This window comes from Somniosus microcephalus, chromosome 11 (assembly GCF_052327205.1).
Source record: "Somniosus microcephalus isolate GS21.2 chromosome 11, FLI_Smic_1.0, whole genome shotgun sequence".
Lineage (NCBI taxonomy): Eukaryota > Metazoa > Chordata > Chondrichthyes > Squaliformes > Somniosidae > Somniosus > Somniosus microcephalus.
Genome location: NC_140997.1, coordinates 212,523,928 through 212,536,371, shown reverse-complemented (window position 1 = coordinate 212,536,371; position 12,444 = coordinate 212,523,928). Strand labels below are relative to the sequence as shown.

Here is a 12,444-nt window from a genome sequence, read left to right as displayed (position 1 = left end):
TGGACACAATACTCCAGCTGGAGCCTGACCAGTGTTTTATAAAGGTTTAGCATAACTTCCTTGCTTTTGTACTCTGTGCCTCTATTTATAAAATCAAGGATCCCATATGCCTTTTCAACAGCTTTCTCAACTTATCCAGCTACCTTCAAAGACTTGTGTGAGTACACCCCCAGGTCTCCTCACTTTTTACTACATTTGCGAGTTCTGTCTCATCTGCAAACTTTGAAATTATGCCCTGTATACCCAAGTCCAGGTCATTAATATTTATCAAAAAGAGCAGCTGTCCTAATACTGACCCCTGGGGGACACCGCTGCACACTTCCCTCCAGTCTGAAAAACAACCGTTCACCACCTGACCCTTAGCCAATTTTGTATCCAGGCAGCCAGTGACTTGGGTTTCAATCTTGCTAACAAGTCTATTACATGGTACTTTATCAAACACCTGTTGAAAGTCCAGATACACAACATGAACCGCACTACCCTCATCCACCCTCTCTGTTACTTCATCAAGAACATCTTTCACGTCCTTAGGACATCTCAAATTGCTTCATATGCTTTTGAAGTGTAGTTACTGTTGTTATGTAGGCAACCACGGCAGCTTATTTGCACACAGCAAGATTTCAAAACCAACAATGAGATCAACGACCAGTTAATCTGTTTTGATAGTGTTGGTTGAGGGATAAATGTTGGCCAGGACAGTTATAAACTTCATATCCACACAAAATTGTAATAAAGCACTATCTGTTCACATTATATATTTCATAAATCCTATCAGTTTTTGTTGTTCATAGCGATTAAAATAATTCACGTGCTTTATGCCTAACATGTAATAATGAAATGTTACAAATGAACAATATCTTTAAAAACATAATTAACTGCAAATTGTGAGCTTATGTCATGGAACAAAGAACAAAGTGTAATTTATTTTCCCGATCTTTAACTACAAGTTTCAGCCTAACTCCTTAATTCTCCAACAGGCCAATGAAAAACTGACTCTAAAAGCCGAAGTGAAGATATCAGAAGTCATAAATGTTACTCAACAACAGCAATATATTTTTGGTGCCTTTACTGAACGACTGTGGGCTTATTTGACCATACACCAGCTCTTAGAGAAGCGGTAAAGTAGCAAGAGTTTGCTGTCTGAGAAATTGAAATATAAAATGTAGTTGATGTTCAAGCAAGTGATTGCTGGGCGTACAGAGCCGGTCCATCAACACTTGAAAGATAGGTTACTGTTTTGGTTGTTGATCCTTCGTCCCCCTTTATCTTTACTAACTTTAGCTGTCACCGCTGCAAAATGGCTCTTAATCATTGTAGTCTTATTATCTGTTTTGCTTACTTGAAGACAAAAATTGTATAAACAGTTAAAAATGACGGTAGGAACGTTTGTTTATATGGCAGCACAAGTATTTACTGCATCAGATGACAATATGTTACAAAATTAATTGCTCTCAATTGTTGCATTCAGGGTTTCTGCAGACACAAATGAAAAGCAAAACCTAACGGACAGAATCCTGGAACTTTCACTCAAGTACAGCTTTGTAACACCATTAACGTCAATGGTTGTCACAAAACCAGAGGAAAAATCGACTGACATCTTTGTGGCTGACAAACCATCGGAAGATGGTAATGTTTTAATAAAACTACTCTTTATTAAGTCTTGATTTTGCAATTCGCATGCACCTTGTATATCAGTCAGCACATGGTAGGTTCGATTTAAAAAGCTACATTTTTTGTCTATGTGCAGATTTGATTTATCAATTAATTGCCAATTAAAGATCTGTGGTCCCGAAAATAGAAGTATACTGTCCTGAATCAAAGTTCATCTTCAAAAAAAATCTAAACTTAAATTTTACAAATAAATAACACTCTGAACAAATCGAGATATTTCATATTACCATCAAAGGCAGCAAAGAGTTTTATTGAAAGAAGATAGTTGATCTTTCATGAAATTGTTCCTGAGAGGTAGGTACACTGTTTTATAATGTAAGAAACATTATGCTATATAACACACAATGTATTATTATGCAATAATGTCGTTATCCTGTGCTGTTGCTCACCGAAAAAAAAGTCTCCGTCTCCCTGTGACTGTGTCTCTACTTTCTAATTATTTTTGTTTCTCGGTCTTTATTTGTCTTCCATTGTTTCTGTATTTCTCTCTGCCTCTCACACTTTTGTTGTTGTTCTGCCTGTATCACTGGACTTGACTCTAATTCTGTTTCTCATTGGGGTCGATTTTAACTTGCTGAAATCGACGATAACAGGACTGTAATGGTCTCAAAATGAGGTTGGTAGACTTTCCGCCTCATTAAAGCAGACATTGTGCCCACTGCTGCTGATTGTTCCGAATTGATGCCAACATAATAATACATTCAATTCAGGCCCACAGTCAGCATAAACAGCTTAAATTGCTGAACCATGGATACTCGCACAGGTGCAAATATTTTACTGTTATGGTACATCTTTGGTAGACAATTAGTTCCTTTGGGGGAGAAATTCGGTATAGCCCCGTTTGGGGTGCTAAAACTTTAAAAGTTGAAAAATTAGGGCCAGGCGCTAATCATTCTCGACTTCCGCGTAATTCAGTTTTAGCGGTTCAAGAGTGAAGTGGAGTGCTAAACCAAGCGCTAAACACTTCTCTTAGGGCGCTAAAGTCTGAGAGTGGGGCGGTAGCGGCAGAGCACTAAACAATTTCAGCGCATTGTGAACAGCACTCTTTCACCACAGAGGCTGCTTCCCTCGCTTAAAGGGAAGGGCCAATGATGCTACATAAGCTAGTTGTTATCAGTTCTGTTTTGCAAGGTGACCTGGGCGACTGCCATTACAGCCCCAAACACTCTCACAAAGTGGAGGGCTTGGACATCTTGTTCCAATAAAAAATTAAAAACTTTGCGCAGGCACCAGACTGGTGCAAATAATAAAGGTTGCGCTAGCTGAAAAGCATTCCCTTTAATTACCGCTCCCGAAGCGACCAGCCAAGTTCACAACGCCTCCTCCTGCTGGCATTGTCGTCGCGAGGCGATAAAGTAGGGGGCGCTAGTGAATTTTCCATCCGAGGCGATAACGGGGCACTGCGCACTTTATGACGTCACGCTCTGCGAGGTGCTAGAGGCCCAGGCGCAAAGAGTTAGTGCCAGCACTAAACCGGCAGTGAAGTTCACAGGCGTCGCTACATTCGCCGTGCCCAGGCGCTAACCCCTTAGTGCCCCATTAGCACCCCCACCCGGCACTAATGGGAGGCACTAACATTCCGAATTTCTAGCCCAATAATTCACACATGTACAGGTAACCTTCAGATTTCTCTGCTGCCAGGCAAATCCATCAAACATTCTGCTTAGCTTAGAAAAAATATTTAGCCTATTTATTGAACAATTGAGTATTTATATACGTTGGAATTTTACCATATAAGCTTCAGTGTAACAGGAGCAATGTTTGACTTGTGGGCTCCGTGCAAAGGTTTGGTTTGGAACTCCTACATTTTACTAAACCTCAATGCAAACATTGGACCAATCTGTTGCGACAGATCTTTGGCCGAGTTCTGAGATCTGCAGGCAGATCATTGGCCCGAAGTCCTACTATATGTCACTGTTAGTGTCTCAGAAGCCGGGCTGCACTTTCCCATTTCTTTAGGTCAAACGTGTGGTCGGTCTGTAGGGGCTGATTGGCCGAGTGTTGCTGCAGTTCTGACTCCCACAATGCGGGCACCCTGAGCCCAGCTGCTGCTGTTTTCTGTACACCCAAAGTGAGCCGAGAAATCTAAGATTGTTTCTAATCTGCATTGAGGCTCAAGGCCCGGCTCTGAGGTCAGCATGAGCAATTTTGTTTCAACCTAGGTGTTGTGTGTTTCTCCCTGCAGTGCCGATTGGCAGCTAGTCAGGCAAACACTTTATGTTTGTTTCATATGATTGTCCGTCAGAAAGCTTCGGTCTCCAGAAATGGGTTCAGTGCTCCAGGCTTTAGTCAGGATGAGGCCTCACAGCCCCACTCAGTATCCCGCAATGTGGGCCAGATCAAACTGTTCTGCAGGTCAGATCTGGCTCATAAGTCATACATTTCACACCCCTGCTATAACCCTTGGCCCTCCATTCATCACGATACTTCTGGAGTTATTGCTCTGCTCAATCATTCCCTCTCCTCCACCTTAGATGCCCATATCCCCACCCATACTGTCTCCCACCCCAGTTGCTTCCCCTGGTATGGACCCCATCTTCACTCTCTCAAGTCCAAGGGGTGCAGTCTTGAGCATATCTGATGCACAACTGGTTTAGCTATCCATCACCACATCTGGCTGGACCACATAAAGCTCTATTAGACCTTGCTCTCTTCTGTTTGTTACTTTAGGATAAGCCTGGAGAGCAAAGATAACCCTAGATTTCATTTCTCCTCTACCAACCCTCTATACTGTCACCTAAGATTAAGATCATCCATTCAGCTGCCTCTGCCACTTGCCTCTTAAGCCAAATCTCCTTATTGTCATCCCTCGTGAGCCTTTGGAACTCTCTTCCTCAGAGGGCGGTGGAAGCAGAGTCTTTGAATATTTTTAAGGCAGAGGTAGATAGATTCTTGGTAAGCAAGGGGGTGAAAAGTTATCGGGGGTAGGCGGAATGTGGAGTAATCGGATCAGCCATGATCTTATTGAATGGCGGAGCAGGCTCGAAGGGCTGAGTGGCCTACTCCTGCTCCTAATTCGTATGTTCGTATGTATGTTCTGCCCTAGTTCTGAACCCTCAAGCTTCTCCTTTGTCTCACCTCATGCCTTCTCTAAGTTCATCTTGTCCATGAGCTCCCTTGACGCTATTGCCATTAAACTGCTGATGACTGAACTTCCCTTCCTGGTCCCCATGTTAGCTGACATTGTAAAGGGTTCCATCTCCTTAGGTACTGTCTCCCTCCCTTTCAACTATTACCTCTCACCTCAAAAAACCCGCCCTCAACTCCTCTGTGCTTGCAAATGATCATCCCATCTCCAATGTCCCTTTCCTCTCCAAAGTCCTTGAATGTGTTGTCACCACCCAAATCCGTGCCCGTCTTTCCCACAACTCCATGTTTGAATCTCTCCAATCATGAATCTGCTCCTGCCAATTTCATCCTCAGTGTCTGTGGTACATTATCATTCCTTGTCCTTCTTGACCTCTGTGCAGGCTTTGACAGGTTGGCCACATCATACCCCTCCAACGCCTCTTCTCTGTTGTCCAGCTCAGTGGGACTGCCCTCACTTTATTCCATTCTTGCCTATCCAATCATAGCCAGAGCATCTCCAGCAAAGAATTCTCCTGCCCCCCACACAATTACCTCTGGCGTTCTCCAAGGATCTATCCTTGGCCGCTTTATCGTCCACATGCTATGCCTTGGTGACATCATCCAAAGCCATGGGGTCAAGTTCCAAATGTACGCTGACAACACCCAGATCTACCTCTCCTTGACCACTGCACTGCCTCTGTGTTGTCAGGCTGCTTGGCCGGCATCCAGTTTTGGATGAGCCACAATTTCTTCATTTAAACATTGGGAAGACTGAAGCTTCGGCCCCCACCATCAGCTCTGTACCCTCGCCACCAATTCCATCCCTTTCCCCGTCCATTGTCTCTGGTTTAACCAGACTATTCACAACTTCGGCATCATATTTGACCCCAGGCTGAGCTTCCGACACCACATCCTCTCCATCACAAAGACCCCCTACTTCCACTTCTGGCCCTTCCCTCTGCCCCAGCTCCAGCCGCAGCCCACATGCTACTGAAACACTGATCAATGATTTTGTGATCTCAAGATTCAACTATTCTTATGCCGTCCTGGATGTCCTCCCATCCTCCACATCCAATAAACTTCATCTCATCCAAAACTCTGCTGCCCATATCCTATTCTGCAGCAAGTCCCTTCTGTTATTATGTTCATAAATAAATAGACGTTTTCATTATGAACAGCTAGCTTGCGCTAGTCATTTATTCAGCCATGTGGACTAGTGTACAGGCATCCATCTTGACTACTGCCTTGTGGGTAGGCCATTACTGAACATGGCAGCACGGTGGCATAGTAGTTAGCACTGTTGCCTCACAGCGTCAGAGACCCGGGTTCGAATCTGGCCTCGGGCGACTGTCTGTGTGGAGTTTGCACATTCTCCCTGTGTTTGCGTGGGTTTTCTCCGGGTGCTCCGGTTTCCTCCCACAGTCCAAAGATGTGCAGGTTAGGTTGATTGGCTATGATAAATTGACCCTTAGTGTTAGGGGGATTAAATACGTGGGGTTACAAGGATAGGGTGGGATATGTGTTGGTGTAGGGGTTACGGGGATTGGGTGGAATATGTGTCGGTGTAGGTTCGATGGGTTGAAATGGCCTCTATCTGCACTGTGGGGTTTCTGTGAATTTTTTCTGTGAAAATACAGCTCCACCTAGTGTACCATTCTAGAATGACATGTTACTGATCATTACATCCCCCTTCCTTAGAGGTTAAACAAAATCAATATCAATCAATCATAACGACATAAACATCTTCACAACAGTCAACACATTTTCAAAGCTTTACTTTATGAACTCTAGCTTCTCATTCTTTTATTATACCTTTCTTTGTACTCAAAGATTAAGTCCATCAGGCTTTTTTACTTCACGTGTGGATCTTCTCAGCACAGATAAGTCTGATGTGTTTGCATGAGAGCCTGTATGTGTGTTTGTGTTAGATTGTTCTGGTGGTGAGTGACAAGATTCAGTTGCGGCATTGTCATCGATTTGCTCTTGGATAATTTCTTGTGTTTTCAGGAGGGAACGGCAGTTCCTCCTGAGAATCTGTCCTTCCTCAGTTCTAACAGTGTATGACCTTGGTCCTACTTCCTCAAGAACTGTAGCTTTCCTGTTCCATGCATCTGGATCCTCAATCCTGACAACATCATCCCTTGTCAATGGTTTCAGAGTTTTGGATGACTTGTCATAGTGTGATTTCTGTTTCAGCTTTAACAGTTGAAGTCTCTGTCTCAGTTCCTTACTCTGCTTTTCTTTTGCACAGCAGGGTAGCATGGTGTGCAACTTGCGACCCATTAGGAGTTCAGCAGGTGAAGAACCACAGTCTAAAGGGGAGGCTCGGTAGCTCAGCAGGGCGAGATAAGGATCAGACTTGCTTTCTGTTGCTTTCTTCAATAGCTGTTTGAGAACTTGAACACCTTTCTCTGCCTTACCATTCGACTGAGCATACAGAGGACTGGATGTGATGTGTTGAAAGTCATAATGTGCTGCAAACTGTTGCCACTCCTTACAGTTGAAGCACGGACCATTGTCACTAATGGCAATCCTAGGAATTCCATGTCTGGCGAAGATGGATTTAACATACATTATGACACTGCTTGCTGATGTGCTTGAGAGCAGCGCCATCTCAGGATAGTTAGAATAGCAGTCAATCACTATTAGATAGTCTTTACCATTCAAATGAAAGAGGTCCATACCAACCTTTTGCTATGGTGCTGTTGGTAAGTCAGCTACTATCATTGGTTCCTTTGCTTGTTTGTTTTGGTGTTGCTGACATGTCTCACATATGCCTATCATGTTCTCAATGTCCTTATTTATGCCAGGCCAATAAACAGTGTCTCTTGCTCTCCTTTTGCATTTTTCAATTCTGAGGTGTCCCTCATGAATCCTTTTGAGCATGTCTTTACGTAGAGCCTGTGGAATGACTATTCTGTTCTGTTTTAGTAATAGTCCACTTGCGACACTCAACTCTGACCTGATGTGATAGTACTTTGGACAGGAACCTTTTGGCCAACCATGATGAATGTTCTCTATTACTGTTTGTAACACTGTATCTTTTACTGTTTCTTCTGCTATTTGCTTTGATTTTGTGTCTGACACGGGCAGCGCAGCAGTGACCATACTCACATGAACATCCACGTATTCCTCAGTAGAGCTCACATGACTTATTGTGGGTGCTCGGGATAGTGCATGTGCTAACACTATGTGTTTGCCTGGTGTGTATATCAGTTCAAAGTCATATCTTTGCAGCTTTATCATGAGTCGTTGAATCCTTGGAGACATCTCATTCAGATTTTTTTTTATGATGGCAACCAGTCTGTCTCAACTGTGAAGGTGGGAAGTCCATATATGTAGCCATGGAACTTTTCTAGTCCAACTACCAAGCCTAGACATTCCTTTTCAATCTGGGCGTATCGACAGTCAGAGTCAGTCATAGACCTGGAGGCATAGGCAACAGGCTTCCAATCTTCACCCTCTGCTTGTAGCAAGACCGCGCCTAGGCCATCTTTTGATGCATCCGTTGACACTTTGATTCTCTTTGTTGGGTCAAAGAAGGTGAGTACAGGTGTGGTTGTCAGCACTGTTTTGAGGTTCATCCACTCTTGTTCATGTCTTTCTGTCCATGCGAACTCATTTGTTTTATGTAGCAGGTCTTGCAGACAGGCTGTCTTGGCTGACAAGTTAGGAATGAACTTTCCAATGAAGTTTATCATCCCCATGATGCGTAGCACTCCTTTTTTGTCAGTGGGTCGGGGCATTTTGAGTATGGCGTTTACTTTTTCTATATCTGGCTCTATTCCTTTACCAGATAGATTATCTCCTAGGAAAGTGACTTCCTGGACGCCAAACTGACACTTGGCTTTGTTGAGCTTCAGTCCATTCCGGCGTATGCTCTGTAGCACTTTAGTCAGTCTCTCATTGTGTTCTTTCAGTGTGGAGCCCCAGATGATGATGTCATCAACATAGACCCGAGCTCCTTCCAGACCTTCAATTATGTGTTCCATCGCTCTATGAAAGATTTCAGATGCAGATATTATCCTGAAAGGCATTCTGAGGAAACAATACCTGCCAAATGGTGTGTTGAAGGTACAGTATTTGGTGCTCTCTTCATCCAGTTTTAGTTGCCAAAATCCTTGTGAGGCATCGAGCTTTGTGAAGTATCTGGCACCTGATATTTCACTGGTGATTTCTTCTCGCTTGGGAATCTGGTAGTGTTCACATTTTATGTTTGCATTTAAGTCCTTTGGATCCATGCATACTCTTAGATCATTGTTCTTTTTCTTTACACATACCATGGAGTTAACCCAGCCTGTTGGCTCCTCGACTTTCCTGATGACTCCTAGTGTGGTTATTCTGTCCAGTTCTTTCTTGAGCCAGTCACGCAGGGGTGCTGGAACTCTCTGTGGAGCATGTACCACTGGCTGAGCATCCTCCTTTAGCTGGATCTTGTAAGTGAATGGTAGAACGCCAAATCCTTTGAACACATCCTGGAAATTACTCACTACAGAATCCACTGAGTCATCTGGTCTGCTTATGGCACAGTTTATACGGTAGACTCTCTTGACCAGTTCTAAGTCCTCACAAGCTTTGTCACCTAATAGTGAATCAAGTCCTTCAGCCACAACAGAAAACATGAGATGATGCACTTTGCCTTTGACTGTCACTTTAAGTCTGCATACATGTCCATTATAGTTCTTCAGTAGTACTGACTTTTTCTGTATTTTGGGCTTTTCTTTCATATTTTTAATGTCCCTCATACTGATTAAGTTTGCTTTTGCCCCAGTGTCTAGTTTCAATGTAACTAATGCTCCATTTACCTGCAGTGGCATCATCCATTTGTCCTCTTTTACTGCATTAACTTTATGTTCAGCATTGTCCATTCCTGAGGGCTGCACATTTTCTGTATCCTTTTCTATATTGTCACATGACACCATTCCTACAAAAAATGTCTCACTTAAATCAGTGTCCTAAATCACATTGAGTTGTTGCCCTTTCTTTGTTTTTACTTTTGAAAAGCATTGTTTGGCAAAGTGATTCTTTCCATTACATTTTGTGCACATTTTCCCAAACGCTGGGCATTGTCTTGACTGGTGTTTGTAACTACAGCGTTTACAATTAAAAATTCCTTCCTCCGATTGCTTTGCATTTCTGTTCTGCCCACGTTTCTTCCCCTTGTAGGACACAGCACCGACAGCAGCACTGTCATTCACTACAGTCGCATTATTATTAATTTCACTGAAAGTCTTTGCGTGCTGTTGAGCTAGCTCACTGGCATGGCATATTTTCACAGCATCCTCCAATGTTAGTTTGGTTTCTCTCAACAAACATTCCCTGACCTTTTTATCATGAATACCAAACACAATCTGGTCACAAATCATGGATGATTTCAGTTCAGAGAAATTACATGTCTGTGCTTTCAGTTTCAGATCGGTCACAAAGCTATCAAAAGTCTCATTTTGCTGCTGTGTCCGTGAACGGAACACGTACCTCTCAAATGTCTCATTCTTTTTGGGAGAACAATGTGTATCAAACTTCTTTAGCACATCGTCCATTTTTTCTCTGTCCTCCTCTTGATCAAATACAAATGTATTAAATACCTCTATCGCCCGCGGGCCTGCAACCGTGAGCAGTAACGCTATTTTCCTTGCGTCTGGCATCGTACCGAACCTGATGGCAGCAATGTAGAGTTTGAATTGTTGTTTGAAAGTCCGCCAATTGCAGTCGACATTCCCAGTGAGTTCCAAACCCTCCGGTGGCTTCAAATTCTCCATGTCGCATTTCACAATATTCAGCAGATATTACCAATCCTGGTACCATGTTATGTTCATAAATAAATAGACGTTTTCATTATGAACAGCTAGCTTGTGCGAGTCATTTATTCAGCAATGTGGACTAGTGTACAGGCATCCATCTTGACTACTGCCTTGTGGGTAGGCCACTACTAAACATACAGCTCCACCTAGTGTACCATTCTAGAATGACATGTTACTGATCATTACAAACTTCATCTCATCCAAAACTCTGCTGCCCATATCCTATTCTGCAGCAAGTCCCTTCCACCTAACACCCCTGTCCATACTGACAAACATTAGTTTGTAGACCCCAAACCTCAAGTTCAAATCACTTCATGGCTGAACCCTTCCCCATCTCTGTAAGCTTCTGTAGTCCTGCAACCCAATGAGAACTCTACGTACCTGCAACTCTGGCCTCTTGCTCATCCACCATCTCCTTGGCCCCACCATTGCTGACCGTGCCTTTAGCTGTCTAAGCCCTACTTTCTGGAATTCCCTCCTTAAACTTCTGCACCTCGGTCTCCTCGTTAAAGACCTGCATCAAAGCTTACCTCTTTGACCAAGCTTTTAGTCACACGTCTCCTTCATTGGATCAGCATCCATCTTTGTCTGATTACATTCCTGTAAGGCACCTTGGGCTGTCTTTCAACATTAAAGCTGCTGTATAAATGCAAATAAAAGGTCATCAACCTGTTTCTCTTTCCACAGATGCTGCCCGACCTGCCGAGTATTTCCAGCATTTTCTGTTTTTATATAAATGCAAGTTGTTATTGTAATTCTGTATGCCTCTTACACAGTTTCCACTGGGCCATGGCTGATGTGTTCTGTCTGTGTTATATTTAAATATATTAACATTATCTGTAGGAAACAGTTTTACTTATGTTTATTACTGAAATGCATTTCCTGCATTATAAAATAACTGCATCCAGCGGTACCCCAATCACAAAACAGAGACACTGATGAGGTGTCCTGCAACTGGCCCTCAAGAACGAGGGGTCACAGTCTCAGGATATGGGGTAGGTCATTTAGGACTGAGATGAGGAGAAATTTCTTCACTCAGTGGGTGGTGAACCTGTGGAATTCTCTTCCACAGATGGCTGTGGAGGCCAAGTCACTGAATATATTTAAGAAGGAGATAGATAGATTTCTAGACACAAAAGGCATCAAGGGGTGTGGGGAGAGAGCGGGAATATGGTATTGAGATAGAGGATCAGCCATGATCATGTTGAATGGCGGAGCAGGCTCAAAGGGCCGAATGGCCTACTCCTGCTTCTATTTTTCTATGTTTCTAATATGTGTGTAATTCATGATGAATATCTCCGGGGGTGGCGGTGGAGGGAGGGAGAGGGAGGAGAGGGACTCTGACAAATAGGGACATTTTGGTCTTTATCGGAAACAGGGGTGAATTTCCGCTGGGGTTTCCCCATTCACCTGTTGTAACTTTGGCGGAAAAGCAGGAGGCGCCCAGCAGAAATTCATCCTCATGGTCTCTGATGTATAAAAAAGAGTCTCACACATCAAGGAACTTTAAAGTAAGCTTTAAGCAACTTATAATTATATTATATACAAGAGCGGACTTCACCATGCCTCTAGGAGTAGCCCTTTTACTATACTGAGCAGTTCAGTATTTATACTAGTCCAAACACAGGAAGTGACGTATGCACAGGAAGTGATGTATGCACAGAGTTCACAGTTCACAGTTCACAGGAAGTGATGTGCACATAACTTCATCCGGAAGTTTATTTATTATTATTACAGTCTCTATGTCAGATAGGGTTAAGATGGAAGGTATCCCCTTCACTACAGTTCAAAATGGAAGACAGCAAATGATTAATTGGTGGAAAAGGGATTGAGAGATTAGTTAAAGTAAAATTGCATTGATAGTTTGAATGGTTTATTTGGAATGGTAATAGGTAGAGTTTGG

General features: G+C 43.1%; 1 protein-coding gene across 2 annotated transcripts in view; it reads left to right on the top strand.

Moving 5' to 3' along the window:
* The window catches only part of itih3a.1 (inter-alpha-trypsin inhibitor heavy chain 3a, tandem duplicate 1), an 82,762-nt gene that overhangs the window by 48,748 nt on the left and 21,570 nt on the right, over positions 1-12,444 (top strand). For both annotated transcript variants that reach the window (XM_086001860.1, XM_086001861.1), the window contains 2 exons: positions 978-1,117; positions 1,469-1,626. In XM_086001860.1, coding sequence (XP_085857986.1) covers positions 978-1,117; positions 1,469-1,626 — 298 coding nt within the window. The remainder of the gene's footprint in view (positions 1-977; positions 1,118-1,468; positions 1,627-12,444) is intronic.